Genomic DNA, 20,268 nt, shown 5'->3' with positions numbered 1-20,268 from the left:
AAAAATGATATGTGTAAAAATTGGGAAAGACTCTATTATAGACGGAATTGTATACCTCCAAAATTTATATGTTAAATCTTTAACCTTCAGTATCTCAGACTGTGACTATACTTGAAGATAAAGCATTTAAAGAAGTGATTAGGGCAGCCTGGGTGGCTCAGCGGTTTAGGGCCACCTTCAGCCCAGGGCCTGATCCTGGAGACTGGGATCGAGTCCCATGTCCGGCTCCCTGCATGGAGCCTGCTTCTCCCTCTGCCTGTGTCTCTGCCTCTCTCTTTGTGTTTCTCATGAATAAATTTTAAAAAATCTTTTTAAAAAAATAAAAAATAAAGAAGTGATTAAACTAAAATGAGGCTGTTGGGGTGAGTCCTAATCCAACCTGACTAGTGTCTCTTTATGAGAAGAGGGAATTTGGACACACAAAAGAGATTATATGCACACAGAATGACTATGTGAAGAAGCAGCAGGAATGTAACCCCCTGCAAGCCAAAGAGAGAGACCTCAAGAGAAACCAAACCATGAGCAAATAAATTTTTGTTCTTTAAATCAATTCTTCTGTGATATTGTTTTATGGCAGCCTTGGAAAACTAATACAGATGCTAAAATGCCCACTGTTCAGTTAAACTTAAGAAATAAATATGGGAGGGGTATCTGGGGTGGCTCAGTCGGTTGAGCTTCTGCCTTTGGCTCAGGTCATGATCTCTGGGTCCTGGGACAGAGCCGCCCTGGGGCTCCCTGCTGAATAGGACGTCTGCTTCTCTATCTTCCTCTGCCCCTCCCCCCGCTTGTGCATTTTCTCTCTCTCTCTCTCTCTCTCTCAAATAAATAAAATCTTAAAAAAGAAGAAGAAAAGTAAATATAGGAATATAGGAAAAGATATACTATGAACACTGAATCATACATCTCAACTGATGAAATGGAGAGAATGAAGCTTCCTGATGGAAGGTGGGTCATATATAGTTTGAAAAGGCCCCCAAAATGATCCTGAAGTTCCCCACTTAGAAATCTTGGATCCAACCATATGCAAAGCTATGTCACTATTTCTCTGGGATACTCAACTAATTTGTATTCACACTTTCATAGTGGGTTCATATATAGTTTCACCAACTAGAATATAAACATTATCACTAGAAATTTACATTATTTATTATATTGAAACTGATTCTACGCATTCCTATTTACCTACAAAATTCCATGCCAATTTACCATTTACTTTCTCTTTCCTCACTTATAAATTATCCACCATATTAAATGGCATAGCTGTGACAATTCTAAGTTTCAGTTGCCCATCCACTTCATCTCCTAAATGTGTTTAAAGCATTAACAATAGGTTGTGTTTCAACCTAGAGACAGCTGGGTTTCAGGGAGAGGTAAAATGTTTCATTATCTCACCCTATTGTCCAAGACAAATGTGCTATTGTATTACACGTGAAAGGTCATCTTTGAAGTCTATTAAGGGTGTGCTGTGAGGTGAACCATCTGGAAAACACAATGTAGACTGGAAAATAATTATAAGCCAGTTCATTGCACCTTTTTTCCAGTTAAGCCTATCATGACAGCTGCTAAAAACACTATGTAGTATCAGGGGTAGAGGCTCTGAAGCACATAGGTTAGACCCTACCTCCAACAATGCTTAATTAGTATGCAAGACTTAATTTCTCTGATCCTTTTGTCTTGTCTGTAAAATGGAAAAACTAATGTATTTTGCATACGGGTTTTATGAGAGTTAAATGAAATAATACTTGTAAAGCACTTGGAACAGGGTAGACATTAAGTGTGATTTCCCCTCTTCTTTTAAGTATAGAGGATATTTAATGTTCTTTACATAGAGAATATTAGATAATCCAGTAATATTTGGAAACCAGATTGAGCAGTCCATGGTAATGAAGTTTCATAAAGAATTCCATCGAGTTTCCGTGTGCGTTTTTTCAAATTTTAGGGAGAGGAAGGGGTTTGGAAGATCAAGTGTGACGCTTTCTCAGGAATTCTCACTCTAGAGTGGGTTAGGACCACCGAGACACGCTTACTAGGCAGGCGCTGTCCGTGGTGCTAGTACTCTGCACGTACCGCTGGCAATATTTCCCCCGCCCAAAATTCTTTTCCGGTCAACTTAGTGAAGCTCACAAACCAGCCTCCTGGAAGATTCTCAGTCATTCTACTAATTGGCTTTTTCCCTGTCTTTAGTCTATGTCCCCTTCAACTAAAAAAAATTTTCTTCCGTCACCTTATCAACTCCAAATAGTTTTTATTTTTAAGACACTTTGGCCATACTTACCACACTTAAGAAGGTAGCTAAAAAATTGGCTCAAGTTGGGACGCCTGGGTGGCTCAGCAGTTGAGCATCTGCCTTTGTCTCAGGACGTGACCCCAGGGGGTCCTGGGATCAAGTTTCACATCAGGCTCCTTGCAGGGAACCTGTTTCTCCTTCGGCCTATGTCTCTGTCTCTCTCTGTGTGTCTCTCATGAACAAATAAATAAAATGTTTTTAAAAATTGGCTCAAGCTATCTTTTTCTGACCTTTTTATTAAGTTTCAGAGAACCGCCCCACAAAAAAAAAAAAAATCCGTTTCAGAAAAATCCATAGCTCAATGTTAGAACACAGGAAACAATTTCTGATGCATTCTTTAGAGTCTTCATCTGGCAGCTCCTCTAAGAAACCCCTTGCATCTCTATCTTGAGTTAAGTTCCCCTCTTCTCACTCCCAAAATATCTTAGAGATACATTCTTAGTAAAGTTATTGTAGTTTATTGAAACTCTCTAGTTTTGAGTGCCACAAAGGAGACTCTTAAAAGCTAGCACTCATATCTTATTCAATGGTGGACTCATGAAATATAGGACGTCCTGAGCTAAACTTTGTCAAACAATTTATTACTGGATCCATTAGAGGAAAAATCCCAAAAACACTCCTTTAAAAGGCAACCTGCCTTATTACATTTGGCTATGCACTATATTTCTGGGTAGCCAGGCTGTTCTGATGAAGATATTCTGGACTGAATCCATTTGCTACCACATCTACCAATATCAGTCTGATGACTCAGCCCCTCAGAATGATTACCAAAGAACCAAGGCCATCCATTTCAAAACTCTGACTTCCCACTTCCCATATTTCCTCCTCATTCTCTCATTCTACCAACACACCTGTAATCCCCAATACACGGTGAATGGGGACTGTCCCCAAAGACTGGTCATAAACAGCTCATCTATGCTTTTCAAACACAAGTAGACTTCTAGCCAGACCAAGGAATGGAGCCACTATCAACAAATAAGGGGGCTTTTCTTATTCAGATAAGAGTGAACGTCCAAATAAGAGGGAAAGATAGAGAAATCAAGAAACTGAAAACTAAGAAATGGGGATGGGGCAAGAGAGAGGGGGAAAATGGTTATTAATGCTGCCTCCTTCCCTTCCCTATCCGGGTGGATTTCAACTCTGTCTCAGTTAGTAGCTCTTCACTCCTAACCACCACTTCCATAGGCTCCTCTGTCTTTAAAGAGCTTAGGTCCAAGCTAAGGTATGCTAGAAGAAACATGCGAAATAAACTCTCATTTATGAGTAAGCAAGCAATTGCCCTTCCTTAAAGACTCTTCCTCTGCACTCTGAACCAAAATTAATCTTGTAAATAAGAACTGCTCCATGTTGGAAGAAGCTCAGTCTAACGTAGCTCCTCACCAAAACTTTCAGGCAACAGATACATAACTTGTGGTTCTTTTCCTATTTCAATCAAACATCAGCTGTAATTTCTTAAAATCTTTAAAGCAATGCATATGTTAATTCAAACTCACCTAAGCAGATTGGGAAGAAAAGCAATTGGCCTTTAAATCTTCAGAAGAGGATTTAATGACAGGTTCAGCCCGTTTAATGACAGGCCCAGCACCACACCCCTGTTTTATTATGTTTCATTATTACTGCATAAATTTCCTTTATTACTCATCATAAATAAAAACCAAATGCTTGCAAAGTGGGTTTAAATAGGTAAGAGTGCAAACAAAAATATTATTCAAACATCATGAAATTGGAATCTCAGATTCTTAAAATACATATTCATATTTTTTAAATGTCTCAAAAACACCAGCTTGCCATTGTCAATCTCAAACTAGGTTTTTGGGGGGTTTTGTGTGTGCGCGCGCGCGCGCGCGCGTGTGTACCCATTATTCAAAGATGAAAAGAATCAAAAGCACATTCAAACAGGATTCTCAGGATTTTTCACCGTGACTGATTTTTGACTGATTCAGCTAAGAAGACACACCCAAAAGAAATTTGCTAAGGTTGATGCAAGATGTGAAGCTAGAGAAGTTCAAGTACTGCCTGGGGATGAATTTAACCTGCGTGACAGGTGCAAAGCTGTCACTTTCAGAAATCTTGAGGGAGACAAAGTTATTTTAAAAGCCTTTCTCTTAGCCAGCCATTCGATTACACAAGAGAGAGACTAACGTCTCTCCGGCGTGAAAGCAGCCGGCACGGGGCTCAAGGAACAGAAACCCTCTGCTCCGCCTGCTGGAGGGAGGGGATTAGGAACTGAGCGCGTTGCTTCAACTTTTCCAAAACCTTAGCTGAGGCCTTGCAGGACGCTCGGCGGGCGGGACTGCAGGCTGCGGGCGCCCCGAGTCCGGCGCATGCGTCCCAGCGCCGTCCGCGCCGCCCTCCCCGCCCCGCCGCCCGGACTCCGTCGGCTGTGACGTCACTGCGGGCCGAGCCTCCCCGCCCGCGCAGTGGGACGCGCCCGCGCAGGCCGGCCGGGCCGGGGGCGGAGCCTAAGGGGGTGGGGAGTGCCCTGCCCGGCCCGGCCGCCCGGCCGCAGACGGGTTCAGTCCGTGCGGGCTCTCCGCCTAGCCGGAGCCACGCTGGGCGGTGTGGACGCGGCGACGCGCCTGCCCTCGGCGGCCGGACGCGCCCTGCGCTCGGCTGCGGCCACCCGAGGCGCTTCGTCCCGGGAGCGAGCCCGGGAAAGCCTATTCACCACGAGGGGCTCGGCCATTGCCCGGGCCCCCAAGCCGCGGAGGACGGCGGAAGAGGGCTGAAAGCTGACCTGAGCTCTCCTCCCGAGGGGAGAGGGCGCCGGGACGAGGAGGGGAAACAGGGAGGCGGGTGACGAAGCTCCGCTCACGGCCCGCGGTGGATCCTCCGGGCCCGTCCGCGTCTGCGGGCTGCGAGATGCGCGAGGAGGCCACGGGCTTGCTCGGCGGCGGCGGCGGGGACGGCGGCGGGGACGGCGGCGGGGACGGCGGCGACGCGGGCCTGGCCAGCGCCTCGGCGCAGGGGCAGGCGGAGACCGTGCGGCAGCTCCTGGAAGCCGGCGCGGATCCCAACGGAGTCAACAGCTTCGGCAGGCGCCCGATCCAGGTAGCTGGGGCCCCGGGGCCTCGCCGGCAGGGGGCGCAGGAACGCAGGGGAGCGGCCTCCGTGGGACGCGACGGGGACCGAGAGCTTCGCCGACGTATCTGCGTGTCTCCTCCGTGAGGCCGTGGGGCCCAGGTGTCGCGCAGGTTCTCCCCCACCGACGATCCTAAAGAAAGGGATCGGAAAAAACAAACAAACAACAAACGCTACTTAAGTTTGGTTTTCTTTGCAGCGGTGGGGAAATGTCCATACTCTCTCTCCCGTCCCGTGATCACAAGTGCAAGGGATAGATTCAGTTGGGGGAAGAGGAGAGGTTGTTTGGGGAGGAAAACTCTCGACTCTCTTTCAATAAATAGCGATCAACTTTCATTGATAAGAGATGATTAAACGGCAAGTTACACAATCCGAATTAGATTTAAGGAATAATGCGGAATCGTTGAACTTGAATTACCTGCACTGGGAGGCTGCGATATGAAACTCTTCGTATTCTTTTCTCATAGAGGCAAAATGAATACAAAGAGATAAGCCAGGATTCCTCGACCACAGTACTTAATTCCTTTTACGTTAGCAGTGTTCATTGTTAACACCCTTTATCCAATGTTTATTAATCCAGCTTTAATTAGTACTGATATTTTTTAATTCCCTTAAAATTCAAAGTAATATTTTGTGCTTTATTGTTGACTATAGTGGTTAGTATTCATCTCGATGTCACATTCTAGAACCAATCTGTTATTAAGGAACCCTATTAATCGTGTAGGTTTTAAAAGAAAATATGTTCATTCCTTTTGCATTCTTAGAAAAGTGTTATAAGACTTGAGGGATAGCTTAGGGGCATCTGGGTGGTTAAGTCCCTTAAGCGTCTGCCTTGGGCTCAGGTCATGAGCCCTTCCCTGGTCCTGGAGTTGAGCCCAGCATCAGGCTCCAGGCTCTACAGGGCGGCTGCTTTTCCCTCTCCCTCTGTCCCTCCTCCCTTGTGGGTGCTCTCACAAATAAATAAGTGGATAAAATCTTTTAAAAAGAGAGAAAGAGGGCAGCCCGAGTGGCTCTGCGGTTTAGCGTCGCCTTCGGCCCAGGGCCTGATCCTGGAGACCTGGAATCGAGTCCCACGGCGCGCTCCCTGCATGGAGCCTGCTTCTCCCTCTGCCTGTGTCTCCGCCTTTCTGTGTCTCTCATGAATAAATAAATAAAATCTTTTTAAAAAATAAATAAAAAAAGAGAAAGAAATGAGGGATAATTTAAGATTTCAAATGATATTAATAACTGTAAAAAGAAATTTTAATTATAGTTTTAATTCATTTTCTGAGATTCTAAGAACCACTTTTTTCCCCTCTACATATGAAACACCTTACATACATCACTAATAGAAATAACATATCATATCTTTAAGGGAGGAAATGGATGTTTTTAATATTCATGAAACAAATAGTATACTATCTTTCAATTACGTAGTACATCTTAAAATACTTAAACTCACAAGAAAAACTCCATTTTGGATATTTAGTTATCAAAAACTGTTTTATTTTTAAAATGAGAAAGTAAATACTTGTATAAAATGCATATACAAAAGTAGATGCTACAGAAGTACAGCTCCAGAACATTTTTTTCTAAGTTATACATTACTCTGATTTGACTGACAACCAAGTTCTTTTATACATAGCAAATTATTTACTATCTAACATTATAAAATCCTATGACATTATAAAATCCTGAATAATGTAAATATACTGTTTATGTTATATGTTTATGTTACGTTAAATATATTATCCTTTAAACTTTATCCCTTGCCAGGGCACCTGGATGACTCAGTGGTTGGGCCTCTGATCCGGGTCCTGGAATCACATCCTGCATCCGGCTCCCCCGCAGAGAGCCTCTGCTTCTCCCTCTGCCTTTGTCTCTGCCTCTCTCTGTTTCTCTTGAATAAATAAATAATCTTAAAAAAAAAAACTTTATCCCTTAAAATATTAAACATGTTATAATGTTAACTTAAAATATTAAAAATGATAAGCCATTTGTTAAAAAAATAACTTCATTATCTTATAAGACTAGATATGACTTTTTTCCTTTTCCCCCCCTCTATATCCAATTTGGACTCAAAATTGTCTGACTATATTCAATTTATAAGCACAGATATATATGAGAGTGAAAAGTAAAAGCCTCCAACAGGGAATTTATTAAAAGACATAAAAAACTCAAAGCACTATTTCTCCTCTAACGCCTCTCTTAAAAATATCAACTGCCTAATAAATATTTTTAGAGCTAGATTATGGCTGAGGTGGGAGAGCCACCAAGAGAAATAATCTTAAGATTTTAAAAGCTTTTAAACTTAACTCCCCCCATAAATCATTTAACAAAATAGATGCCCATGTTCCAAGGGAAACCAAAAATTTCTTTTTCGCACAACGACTCTTAGCGCTTTCTATCAGCGCTTTCTCGTCTCCGCGTGTTTGGAGAATAAGATGGAACTCAGAGCCGAATAAGGAGTATAACTGGGGCGGGGGCGGGGGCGGGGGCGAGGGCGAGGGTGAGGGTGAGGGGTGTTGGGACTGCATCAACAAAGTATAACGGACTCCTGAGGCTTGTAGCGCCTCTGTGTTAGGTGGATACTTCCTGAATAGGTATTTCTTTGAAATGGTCCACCTGTCCCTGCCCAGGCCTGCATCCCGCTGCCCTGACCACTGCCGCCCTGACCACTCTGCTCTCCCGGCAGGTCATGATGATGGGCAGCACCCGCGTGGCCCAGCTGCTGCTGCTCCACGGCGCCGACCCCAACTGTGCCGACCCCGTCACCCTCACCCGCCCTGTGCACGACGCGGCCCGGGAGGGCTTCCTGGACACGCTGGTGGTGCTGCACCGAGCCGGGGCGCGGCTGGACGTGCGCGATGCCTGGGGCCGCCTGCCCGTGGACCTGGCTGAGGAGCGGGGCCACGGCGCTGTCGCCCGGTACCTGCGCGCAGCCGCGGGGGACTGAGGGCGGCTACCCCCAGCCGCCCACAACGTTTCTCCCCGGTTCCCCACCCCCAGCCCAGTTGAAGGGAGGCTACAAATGTGGAGCGGCGGAAAGCCCGAAAGCCTTCCAGGAGACTTGAGTCACGGTGGGGAGAAGCAGCAGACCGCGAGTAAGTTCGCTTTTTTTTTTTTTTTTTTTTTTTCTTTTTCCCTGGATCCCGCCCTCACACTCACCGTGCAACCAAACGCAGAGGTGATGCAAAAGGACTTCCAGAGAGATTTAGGAGCTGGACGAGAAGCTCCGGAGTGTTGTCGTTCACTTTGCAGGGTTTTCTGGCAAAAACCGGCCAGTTAAGTCCCTAACAACCCCAGGTGCCTGCCAAACTCCACGGGAAAGACGCTGGCGGCAGAGTGGGAGGCGGCGGCGATGATTGGATGATTGGCTTTTGAGGGAGAGGCGGATGATATGTTTGCCCCACTGATCTTGAAGGAGCGTTCCGGAAACCCCTGCTTTAAGCTTTTAGGCTCTGGGGGGCTACAGGAAAGCTGAAGACTGAGGAGACGGTAAGACTAGGACAAGGAAGACGAGTTGGACAGTAGACTCGGGCATCAGCAGGTGCCCAAGCCTTTACATGCTGTGTGTTGCAACGTAAGTCACCTTTGAAGCGCTGCTCGCGGAAAGCCCTGGGAACTTGGCGCCCAGCTCCACCGGATAGTGACGGGGAAAGGAGGATGCCAAAGCCACCTGGAATTTCCCCACATGTTCTGACAGCCCTGAGTCAAGAAGTCCCAGAACAGCTCTTGGAGAGGAGAAGGTGCTCGCTGTTTGTTAGACGAGGGGAGATTCTTTGGGAGTTCCAGAAGTCAGCGCCCAGGATGACGTGGTGGATCTCAGCGAGAGCAACTGTCGCCATTAACTGTAACAATTTGCTCCATCTATGTAGGATAGGACAAAGAAACCCCCCTGTAAGATGAAAAGATTTCGTGATACTTTGTACTTTTGAGTTGTTCTTCGGTAACACTGGGGAGGCTTTAGATAACAAAATAACTTGTGCTCCTTGGTAAAGAGGTGAGAAAGAACTACAGCTTTTAAATCAAGCTCTGGCACAGTGCCAAAGCCTTGACCCATTCATCCTTCACCTATTTATTTCTTTGTTAAATTTTGTGACACTAAAACAAAGCAAAAAAAATTGTGACACTTTACTGGGTGTCTCGGGAGGTCAAAGTATGAAATATTCTAAATATGAAATATTCTAAATATTTTTTAGAAAACCAATGCACTTACCCAGTAAATTATCTCGAGTATTTCCCAAATGGTTGCTGGAAGAGTAAATTGAGTATAAAACTGTTGAAAATACATGATGATGGCTCACAGAATGTCTTCATATCTGCTGAACAAACTAAAGGCACACTGCTTTGGGATTTAATGTCCAGTGTTTTTCGATTCCTTACAGCATTGGAACAGCTGATACTTCAATGATTTAATAAAGAAAAAACAATAGATTGGACTCCAGGATGTGGATAATTTGGCTTAAAAATGTATGATCGTGGATTTAATACTAACTCCTGAGAAACATTAAAGACTCAAACCGGTTCACATCTCTCAGACTTTGTAATTATTGATAAATTATACCAACAACTATTTAAAAAAAAACTGCTACACATACTAGGAAAAGATTTATGGGATGTATGTGACAGAGGGGAGACAGAGACAGAGACAGGGAAACTGAGAGACCAAAAGAAAGGGTTTCTTTGAACTAAATAAAAAATCTTTACTTCCCCATCAATTCTTTATCCCCAAATGAATATATTTCTGGGGAAAGTTAATTGATAATCAGAACATTTCTTTTCTTTTTCTTTTTTTTTTTTTTTTTGAGAATCAGAACATTTCTTATTGGGATAAATATGTAAGCTCTTATTGACACATAACTTGAGCCAGGCATACATTAGAATACATTTGTTCATTTAACACTTAAACCTGAGAGATAGGTATCATTTCTTTTTTTAAAAAAAGATTTTATTTATTTATTCATGAGAGACACAGAGAGAGAGGCAGAGACACAGGCAGAGGGAGAAGCAGGCTCCAAGCAGGGAGCCCGATGTGGGACTTGATGCCAGGACTCCAAGATCACACCCTGAGCCCAAGGCAGGCGCTAAACCCCTGAGCCACCCAGGGATCCCCGATAGGTATCATTTCCCAGAGGGGAACAAGATAAATAATAATTGATTATTTTTTATAATAGGGTATAGTTTTTCCAATGTTCAAGACTCTCCCAGGGATGCCTAGGTGGCTCTGCAGTTGAGTGGTTGAGTGTCTGCCTTTGGCTCAGGTAGTGATCCTGGGTCCTGGGATTGAGTCGCACAATGGGCTGCTCCCTGGAGGGAGCCTGCTTCTCCCGCTGCCTGTCTCTCTCTCTCTCTCTCTCTCTGTCTCTCATGAATAAATAAATAAAATCTTAAAAAAAAAAAAAAAAGACTCTCCCAGAAGAAGAGCAAGTAGAATTAGTAATCTGGAAAAATGAAAGAAATCATCTAAAGAAGCACTTCTGTGAAGTGCCTTATGTAGAAAATGCGAAAAAATCAGTGTCATTTAAAATACAAGAAGTCTGGGGCGGGGCGCCTGACTGGCTCGGTTGGCAGAGTATATGACTCTTGATCTTGGGGTGGTTAATTCAAGCCCCACACTGGGTAAATAAATAAATAAATAAATAAATTTTTTAATTAAATAAAAGAGGTCTGCTTTCATGTATGTGTCAGCAGCTAATCATAATCAAATTCTGACATCCTAAGTTTTCATTATTAACAACCTATTGAGTTATTCTGTGAAAACATGAATAATATGGGGATTGCTAAAATTTCACAGTGTTCAATTAAGCTACAAATAGATATGAACATAGAGATGACACATGATAGAACATATGTAAGAAAATACTATTTTAATTTTAAAAGTTAGTTGAAGGAGCAACAGTAGTTATGTCACAATACTTTCCATGATCTTCTCCTGTTCCATTTATAATACCAGGGAAAAAAGAGGGAATGAAAGAAAGAGAAATTAGGACCTGATTGGAAATGGAAGACCTGGGTCCCAGTATTGGTTCTCCAACTGCATGACCTACTACTGAGTACTATGACTTTGATTAGCCTCAATTCCTCTTATTTCTAAAAGGTGGGAATTAGACTAGATTTAGACTAGAATTAGGCTCTGAAGTTCCCTACCATCACTAAAGTTTTACCCCTTTATGAATTTGTGGCACACATGACTATAGTGGGGTCTTATACTTTATTAGTAATAATTGTGCCATACCATGAGTCAAGGAAAGATACATAGAAGAATAGAAAGGAAAGATATGTTTTAAAATTCTGGAGCCTGGAAGGGGAAAAAAAAAATCTTTCTTAAGCACCACCTCCACCAGTCAGTGGAAAAATTACAGGCAAATTTTCAAGAACAAGGAACAAAAAGGATGCTTTGCAAAATCAAGAGTTTAAATGTTAAGGTCTTTCTCCCTTTGTTTTGCCTCTTATTTTTCCTGTTGCTTTTTGTGTTTCTCTTATGCCCCTCAGAGACACAAGAGGAATTATTTCTTAAAGTGAGATAAGCAAGTAGACCAAATAGATTTATAAAGTAATGATGAAGTAGGCACTACAAACAAATATAAACGTTCTGAAAGAAAAAAGTGGGTTTTAAAGTGAGCATATAGTAAGGGAATCTGACCTAGAATGGGTTGGTATAGGAGTTAGAACCAAGCGAAAAGGTTGCACTGGGGCACCTAGCTGATTCAGTCAGTAGATCATGTCTCTTGATTTCTGAGGCTTGATCTTGGGTTGGTGAGTTCAAGCCCCATGCTGGGCTGTAGAGCTTACTTAAGACAGAGAGAGTTGGGGATATCAGAAAGAACAAAGTGTAAAGACAAGAAAATGCTAAAATATGTAGTCATTAGAAGATAAGCAACTATAAGTAGCTGTCATGGATCTTACAAACCCATTTCTAAAGGTCTGCACTTCCTGGTTTGTTTCCATTGGATTCCTTGAAAATTTAGGTCCTTAAATTTTGCCTGGGGGGTCGTAAAAACCAGCTGGTTAGGGAAGACTTCTGTATCACCTATATGTGTACATATCAGTTATTCAGGAGGGCAGAGAAGGAGATGAAAGCAATGAAAGGAACACAAGGAGGAGCAGCTTGGTGGTGTTTTGTGGAAGATGGGTCAATTATCTAACAGAATTAATCAAATCAAACCAAAACAAACTTACATGGTCTACATACTGATGGGATTTGTGAAATGTCCCCAGGCCTAAAATTAGAATCTGCTCATTCCCTATTATGTGGGTTTTTTTTTTTTTTAAGATTGTATTTATTTATTCACGAGAGAGAGAGAGAGAGGCACAGACAGGCAGACAGAGAAGCAGGCTCCATTCAGGGAGCCGACTCAGGACTCTATCCCAGGTCTCTGGGATCACACCCTGGGCTGAAGGCAGCGCTAAACTGCTAGGCTACCAGGGCTGCCCCCTACATGGGTTTTCTATAAAACTTTTCTCAAGTTCAGCTACTACCAACAAGATGGCTCCTTTCTTGCCTCTTGACTCCCCCACTCAAAAGATTTTAATACCATTCTTTGCATAAGGAAAAAAATTACTTTACTTTTAGAAAAAGTAAGTTTTCTTTGTCATTTATATTTAATAATATAATTATATAGTATAATATATATCATGTATAATTATATAATGTATATATTATAACTCCTCTATTAATTTTCAACAAATTTGCTTTGAAACCAGTGCTGCTAATGAAATAATATGTAACTATCATGGATTACATATTAAGCACACTAATATAAATCAACAAATACCTCAGAACTGAGCATCCAACTCTAATTTACAATTTGATGTTTGAAATAAACAGAAACCAAGATTTTGCTAAGGACAAAAAAAAAAAAAAAAACCCTGAGAAATGTGTGAGGATGACATGCTGACTCACAGCCATCTGTGTTATAGTGGAAGTTTACAAAGGAGCCCCAAACACCTATTAATCCCCTTCCCACTCAGAAGCCCCCCCATAATTCTGTCATTTTCTACTAATCTCTAATTTCTGGACTGGTTTTGATGGAGTTCTCACATATGGATCTATTCCAGGATTGCAGGAGCCTTTGATCTGCTTACATCTCACCCTAAACAAAAGAATTTAATGTCATCATTTCTCTAGGGAAAAATTAAATGATATTTCATTTTACATGCACCTTAGGTATTTCTTATATCTTTACAGTGAGAGTGCTGTCCCTGCCAGTCATTTGAGACCAATATATAGGGACATGGTTCTCAATCCTGGCTCCGTAATAGAATCATCTATATAGAGAGATGTTCTAAAATTTAGATTTATTGACCATCAAGTCTACAGAATTAGAATCTCTAGGTCTGAGATGTTTGTGGTGGTTACTTTAAAATTCTTGCTCATGGGGAGCCTGGGTGGCTCAGTGGTTGAGCATCTGCTTTTGGCTCAGGTCCTGATCCTGGGGTCCTGGGATGAGTCCCCACAGGAAGCCTGCTTCTCCCTCTGCCTATGTCTCTGCCTCTCTCTGTGTGTCTCTCATGAATAAATAAAATATTTTTTTAAAATAAATAATTTTTTTTTTAAGATTTTACTTATTCATTCATGAGAGACAGAGAGAGAGAGAGGCAGAGACATAGGCAGAGGGGAAAGCAGGCTCCCCATAGGGAGCCCGATATGGGACTGATCCGGGTCCCCGAGCTGAAGGCAGACACTCAACTACTGAGCCACCCAGGCATCCCTAAAAATAAATAAAAATTTTAAATTAGCCTTCCAGAAACATAGGCACATATAATTGTAAACACCTCTCCCCCAATGCACACATTGGAAAAACATAAATGGGATCATACTATTCTGCAACTTGTTTTCCTTGATTAGTAATAGATCTTTAACAACTTCCATTATAAGGACAGAAAGATGCACTTCATTTTTTTATGGTATGGCTGTATTGTTTTGTATTTTATGGATGAAACTCAGTTTTGAAAAGAAATATATTGATAACACATTAATCTTTTTCCTTTCTTGCTTTTTTTTTTTTTTGCTACTATATATGATCCTATACAGAATCTTTTTTGCCTCCTTATATGAACTATCTGCAGAAATGTATAGGAGAGAAACTGCGAGGGTTAAGAATACATCTACTTCTCTCTCAAAAAAAAATACATCTCTCACACACGCATACACACATATACACACAAAGTGTGTATGCATATGTATGTCTCTGTATAAAATCTTTCCATACTTATATGTCCACGTGTATATATGTTTTTATCTTCAATATTACATATGAGTGTATATATGCATATATATGTTTTCACTTTTCATATCAGCATGAGTTACTGAGTGGAATTTCTGAATTAAAGGAACATACATCTTTACATATGTATATAAACATATATCTGTATATATAAAAATACAAATAATATCATAAATACAAATATATGCATGCATGCATAACATATATTTCTTTCCATACATATATGCACATACTACATATGTGGTATATATTTCCATACACATATTTATGTGTGTGTATCTTTACATACTTACATGAGTTATACGAGAGGTACTGGTAAGTCAAAGGGACACGTATGTTCAATTTTTATAAATACTGTAAAGTTGCCTTCCAAAACAATCACACCAAGTTACAATAATTTGTGATTGTTTTCTGATGACTTTACCAATATTATCACTTCTTTTTTTTTATTTTTGCTACATCCAATAGATATGTCATTGCTTCTGTTACCTTTCTTTACTCATGAGTAAAACTGAGTATCTTTTCATATATTTTTCTGACCATTTGTATATGCTCTACTATAAGCTACCCATTGTACTCTTTGCTCATTTTTCTACTGGTTTATCTAATACCCTCTTCTATCTCTGCCTGTAGGATGAATTTGCTGAGCCAACATAGAAAACATTTTTCCTCCATTAAAAAACTAAGAGAGTTCTGAGAGATCAGTTTTTTAGGCCACAGGAAAAGAACAAAGAGAAAAAAAAATCACATTGATTCTCTATTTGCACAAATGATAGCTCACTCCCTATTGACTCCAGCCTTTAGCACAACAGAAAGAACACAAGGCTTATAGTCCCAAACCCTTCTTGATGATTCCAGCCCAAGCACTTGCTGGCCAGTGGGCTTCAGTTTTCTCACCTGTAAAATAGAAGTGGTAATCCCAAAGTTAAAGGGCCACTGTGAGGATACAATAAGTAATACAAGTATAAGTGTGTACACATACTAATGCTGCATTCTTGATCATACATTTTTTGAAGAGCACATAGCCAAAAGTCATTTGGAATTCCAAAAGTCTTTGTAATACCACAAACTGGTTGTTTTGCTAAAGATTCATCTTCATAATTGTATTTTTGCTTACGGTACTATTAAAATTGCGCAGAATTCCCCTGCTTACCACAACTTACAAAACACAGGTGTTGGGCAGCAGGGGAAAACCAAGATGGAATTTAAGTTCAAATTTTAAAATTTATATTCATTGAACACAGAGCTTACTGTATAATGACGTTACTTAATGTTCTTACTCAAATGTCATGCCTTGGAAGTGGGCATTTTCCCTTAACCCTGGAACAAGTCTAGGGGGGAGATGAAATGGCTATAGGTTAAGCCGTACAGGCCCAATTAATACAGATAGATTTCTGAATTCAAACTTGTCTGGAAAACTAAGGCTTGGTAGACCTCTCAGACATACTGGGATAATATGATATTTAGTACTAGGTGTCCACGAGGCTAGGTTAGAGTACCAGCTGTTTTGTCAAACACCAGTCAAGATGTTGCTGTGAAGGCACTTTTTGGGTATAATTGACATTAAATCCATAGACTTTGAATATAGCAGATTATCCTCCATAACGTGTGTGGGACTCACCAAGGCCTTAAGTGAAAAGATAAGTTTTCCAAAGAAGGAATTCTGTCTTTAGGCTTCTTGACTCAAAACTGCAACATCAGCTCCTCCCAGGGTCTCCAGCCTCACCTACCTGTCTTGCAGATTTCACTTGCCAGGCCCTATAATCACGTAAGCTAGTTCCTCAGAACTAGTCATACACGCAGGCACATGCACACCCATCCTATTCCATCTGTTTCTTTGGAGAACACTAATAATCTCAAGAGATGTGCAATACAAATCTTGCGGTCACCCACCATGGTTTACTGCCACAGCTAATTCCCTGCCTGGAAACCCTGTCTTCCACTTCTCGGGATTCCATGCTGGAACTGGGCAGCACTTTTTCTACCCACACTCTCCAGTACCATACAATGAAATCCCCTCATTATAAATGTATGTTTTTACTAATCCATCTCCCCTTATGAAGTTTTTTTGGGGGCCGGGGGAAGGGTCACTGGTGTAGTGGAAGAGAGCAAGATCTGGCTCCCATGGAGTTTATAGACTACCATAAGAGACAAACCACAAACAAGTTAACAGTTACATAGATAATTTCTATATGCTAAATGCCATGCAGAAAAAAATAACAACAAAAACAAAACAAAACAAAACAAAAAACCACGGTGATAAAATGGGGCCTGAAAGAGGAAGAGTCTTTGAGCAGCAACTTGAGAAGAGATCTGAAGGAGACAGAGCTACCCTTTATGAAGACCAAGAAAGGGGATTCACTCTGGACGGAGGAGTGGCAAGCAGCCCCAGCACGGAACACAGCGTTCGGCAAATCTTGAGTCACTCCTATCGGAGAGGGGAGAGATGCGTTGTGAAGACCCTGACCTTTCGAGCAGCTTTTCAAGACTGGTAGGTCCCTAAGCCTCACTTCATCCAACCGGCCTGGTCGACGGCTAGGTCATGTGACAGGGGAGGGATGGGGAACGGGAAGAAGCCTGCCGCCAGACCTGGCCTCTCGGGAGCGTGGCTTGGGCAGTGCAAACCTCACTTTCTCCACGTACCGAGGGGCTTGGCACCTGATCTAGAAGGCCCTGTGGGCTCTCACGCCCTGGGTCCTCTTGTGCAGCTAAAGCACCCGGCCCGGGCACAAGTAGAAGCCACAGCGCGGCGGGCCATCTTCAAGGTTCCGCGAAGGCTGGGCCTAGTCCCACATCCTCTGTTACGCGCCGGGCCGGCCAGGCCGCGCCGGCAGCCGGAGAGGCTCTAGATCGATCGCGACTGAGAGCAGGCGCCGAGGCCGGGGCACCGGGTCAGCGCCGCCCGCCGGAGAGCGGCGTCCTGGGCTCGACTTCCCGCCGTGCCGGGGCCCGCGAGCCCGCGGCCGAGCCCCATCCAGCCGGGCAGCCGGGACCTGCCGGGCTGCGCTCTGCACCCGAGCTCCTTGTCCTCAGGCCGCCTCTGTAGCCTCGACTCACCCCTCCTCTGGGCTGCTGCTTCCTTTCCTTCCGCCGCTTTTCCTGTGCCGAGTGGACCACGGCGGGGAAGGGGGCGGGGGGGGGGGCGGCTGGCGATAAAGGATCAGCGGCGTGGAAGGAGAGAGGGGGCCCCTAGGGGGAGGCAGCGAGGAGCGGGCAGGGCGACCATGCTGAGGAGTCGGGACCATGCTTTCGCCTGGGGTGTCGGAACGCCGGGAGGGAGGAGGAGGAGGAGGAGAGGAGGAGGAGGAGGAGAGGAGGAGGAGGAGGAGGAGAGGAGGAGAGGAGGAGGCCCGCTGCTGGCCGGGAATCCGCCGCCGCGGGGAAACCGGGAAAAGCGGGGAGCAGCCCATGGGGGAGGGGAGTGCCCCCGGCGGAGGAAAGAGGAAGAAGCGTTCAGATGTTGCGCTGCTTCTCGAAGGTTAAAACCGAAAATAAAAACTGCCAGGCTTCCCCGCCCAGCCCCGCGCCCTCGGCGACGCGGGGAGCAGGGAGAGGAAGGGGCGCCCCCGACCCAGCGGGGACCCCGGGCGTGGGGTCCGGCTCCACCTACCTGCCGGGGCGCCGGGTCCGCGCTCCGCCCGCGCCGGCGCCGCTCAGTGTCCAGCTGTCGCGCCCGCGGCAGGCAGCGGTTTCCTTTAGTTGCGCTCGTTTCCCAAATCGAGAAGCGGAGCTTAGCGCCATTTCTTTCAAAACCGACATCCAGCCTCCTGAATGGCTGATACGGCGCCGAGATGACCTTGCTTTTCCTTTCTTTTTCTCCTTTAAATAATCCGGTCTGGAGAGATGGTAGACCCTCAGCGAGTGGCGCGAGGAATAAAGGGGGGGGGGGGTAGGGGAGCCGGGGCGCGAGCCGGACTGGAAGCCGCCGCAACGCGGTGGTTCCTGCTTACGGTCGTGTCAGGTGACAAATGTTGCGAGGGGGCGGGGGCCTGGAGATGCGTTCTGGCGACAGGCCCCTGAGCTGTCACCGCGTGGGGCGCCCGCGCGGAGGGTGGGAAGGTGGGGGAGAGCGCGGATCGGGCGGGAAAGAGGAGGTGGGGGAAGGGAGGGGAGCCCTGGGTGCTCGCGGCCCGCGCGCGCGCAGCGCTCCGGGCTTCTCCGCCGGCCTTTCCCGCGCGCGCCGGGCGCAGAGCGGCTCCGAGATCGGAGGAGGCCGGGGGCGCGGGGGCGCGCGCGGGGGGCGCGGGGGCGCGCCTGCGGGGCGGAGATGGGCGGGGGGCGGTGCGCGGGTCCCCGTCCTCGGTCGGGGGGCGGGCGCCGCGCTGCCTACCTCTGATGCCTAAAGGCGGCGCAGCGATCGAGGAGCACAGCAGAGGTGGCGGCGGCGAGATTATGGTGCGCGCGTTTTTGATCACAGTGCGGATTCGGCGCGCTGGGGGCCCGCCGCGAGTGAGGGCTTTCGTGGTGCGGATCACGCGGCCCGCGGGTGAGTGGGCAGCGCCGGGTGTGCGGGCCGCAGCGGCCCTGGTGCTAAAGCTAGTGAGGAGCCGTCGCAGAGCGCATCCTCGAAGAGCAGGTAAGAAAGGCCTCCAGAAGCCCCGGGCGCAGCAGTCCCGGACGCACTCGGCCTTTGGAAGATTTTGTTTGGCTTGATTTAATACAGATAAACCATCCTCCAGACCAGGACAGGAGAAGGAGGCTTCTAGGGGTGGAAGCTCTTTCCCCCCTTTCCCCGTTCGGCTTACACTTCCTTAGAGGTGCGGTGTCCCCAATATATTAAGCCCGGAGCCCCCTTCACACACCTCCTCGATCCCGTGAAACTCCGGGAAGAGCCGGAGATTCTAACGCCACCTTAGAAGTCAGTCACTCCTGAATTTCCTGGGTGGGAGTCAGTAAACACACACACCACCACCACCACCACCACCACCACCACCACCACCACCAACACACACACACACACACACACACACACACAGAAGGTGTGTTTCTCGGGCACTTTATTTCGCCCTGGAGGAAAGGCTTACTAACGGTCTTGGTTTTGTGGGGGCCACCTGTTTTCTCCGCCGCCAGGTCAGCCCTCACTCCTTACCGTAGTGGAGGATGTTGGGGGCGGGAGGAGGGGGGGGCTAGCACATGGTTTGACTTCTCGAAATAGAAACACTGATGGAAGAAGCAAACACTGCTTCTGCAGTCAATAGAGAGTTGGTTGGGCTGTGGTAGTAAGGTGGCGATCTCCTATTTGGAACCCTAACAGGTTCAAACTGCTCGGGATGATGCTTAGCAAAATGTTTAGCAAAAAATAGACCTACGGTGGTGAGTCTGAGAAATCACAACCGATCATATTTTAATCATCTCAGGCCACAATTAACACTTCTTTTAAAAATGAGGCCTACTTCTTGAAAAACAAAATCCTGGGGAGGTTTGTCCTCCCATCAGACGAATCTTTACTCCGTGTAATTTCCTATGACCAGAGTAACTGAAAATACATATTACTACAATAGGCAGGATCCTAGTTAGAATTTGGATATAAACCTAAAAGCAATTTAATGAGGCTTCATTTTTGTGACCTTACTTGTGGTACCCATTTCCCCGGGAATAGATATTTTGAAAAAGCAAAGGCCAGGAGAACAGGAATTATTTTTTATTGCTACGTTAATAGGCCTTTGACATGTAAATGTGAAACTGTTCAGA

The 20,268-nt window shown here is 45.0% G+C and overlaps 3 protein-coding genes across 12 annotated transcripts in view; 2 read left to right on the top strand and 1 right to left on the bottom strand.

Annotated features, from left to right (window-relative positions):
- The first annotated feature begins 4,704 nt into the window (after positions 1-4,704).
- On the top strand, positions 4,705-9,876 carry CDKN2B (cyclin dependent kinase inhibitor 2B). Of its 2 annotated transcripts, XR_013387882.1 has the most exons (3): positions 4,705-5,338; positions 8,043-8,451; positions 9,736-9,876. XR_013387882.1 is itself a non-coding variant. In XM_077912149.1 (2 exons), the coding sequence occupies exons 1-2, from the start codon at positions 5,150-5,152 to the stop codon at positions 8,301-8,303; spliced, it is 450 nt and encodes a 149-aa protein (XP_077768275.1). In that variant the 5' UTR covers positions 4,705-5,149; the 3' UTR covers positions 8,304-9,876. The 2 variants fall into 2 exon arrangements, 1 of the variants encoding a protein (XP_077768275.1); XM_077912149.1 differs by having other exon boundaries at positions 8,043-9,876.
- Positions 6,832-19,072, bottom strand: LOC144322288 (uncharacterized). 4 transcript variants are annotated; one of them, XR_013387880.1, is made up of 3 exons: positions 18,908-19,072; positions 18,188-18,412; positions 6,832-9,217 (listed from the first exon to the last, which is right to left on the bottom strand). XR_013387880.1 is itself a non-coding variant. In XM_077912148.1 (2 exons), the coding sequence occupies exons 1-2, from the start codon at positions 17,985-17,987 to the stop codon at positions 9,061-9,063; spliced, it is 510 nt and encodes a 169-aa protein (XP_077768274.1). In that variant the 5' UTR covers positions 17,988-18,141; the 3' UTR covers positions 6,832-9,060. The 4 variants fall into 4 exon arrangements, 1 of the variants encoding a protein (XP_077768274.1); XR_013387881.1 differs by lacking the exon at positions 18,908-19,072 and having other exon boundaries at positions 6,832-17,005; positions 18,188-18,788; XR_013387879.1 differs by lacking the exon at positions 18,908-19,072 and having other exon boundaries at positions 18,188-18,788.
- The window catches only part of LOC144322286 (cyclin-dependent kinase inhibitor 2A-like), a 31,221-nt gene continuing 27,835 nt past the window's right edge, over positions 16,883-20,268 (top strand). For 2 of the 6 annotated variants that reach the window (XM_077912138.1, XM_077912139.1), the window contains exon 1: positions 18,844-19,153. In XM_077912138.1, the coding sequence (XP_077768264.1) occupies positions 18,913-19,153 (241 nt within the window). In that variant the 5' untranslated portion in view covers positions 18,844-18,912. Of the gene's footprint in view, positions 17,069-18,571; positions 18,637-18,843; positions 19,154-20,268 lie in introns of those variants that run through there. The other 4 variants (XM_077912142.1, XM_077912147.1, XM_077912146.1 and 1 more) reach the window with 4 other exon arrangements.

Source organism: Canis aureus, chromosome 10, assembly GCF_053574225.1.
Source record: "Canis aureus isolate CA01 chromosome 10, VMU_Caureus_v.1.0, whole genome shotgun sequence".
Lineage (NCBI taxonomy): Eukaryota > Metazoa > Chordata > Mammalia > Carnivora > Canidae > Canis > Canis aureus.
Note: the sequence above shows the minus strand (reverse complement) of the source record. Positions and strands in the feature narration are given on the sequence as shown.

What these genes read in the sequence shown, in the direction of transcription:
- LOC144322288 (XM_077912148.1), bottom strand. Translation starts at nt 17,987, where the DNA reads ATGGGCTGCTCCCCGCTTTTCCCGGTTTCCCCGCGGCGGCGGATTCCC. An exon ending in AGCAGCAGCCCAGAGGAGGG is followed by an intron (nt 9,218 to 17,634) that starts GTGAGTCGAGGC and finishes TATCCTACATAG; the next exon opens with ATGGAGCAAATTGTTACAGT.
- CDKN2B (XM_077912149.1), top strand. Translation starts at nt 5,150, where the DNA reads ATGCGCGAGGAGGCCACGGGCTTGCTCGGCGGCGGCGGCGGGGACGGC. An exon ending in TCGGCAGGCGCCCGATCCAG is followed by an intron (nt 5,339 to 8,042) that starts GTAGCTGGGGCC and finishes CTCTCCCGGCAG; the next exon opens with GTCATGATGATGGGCAGCAC.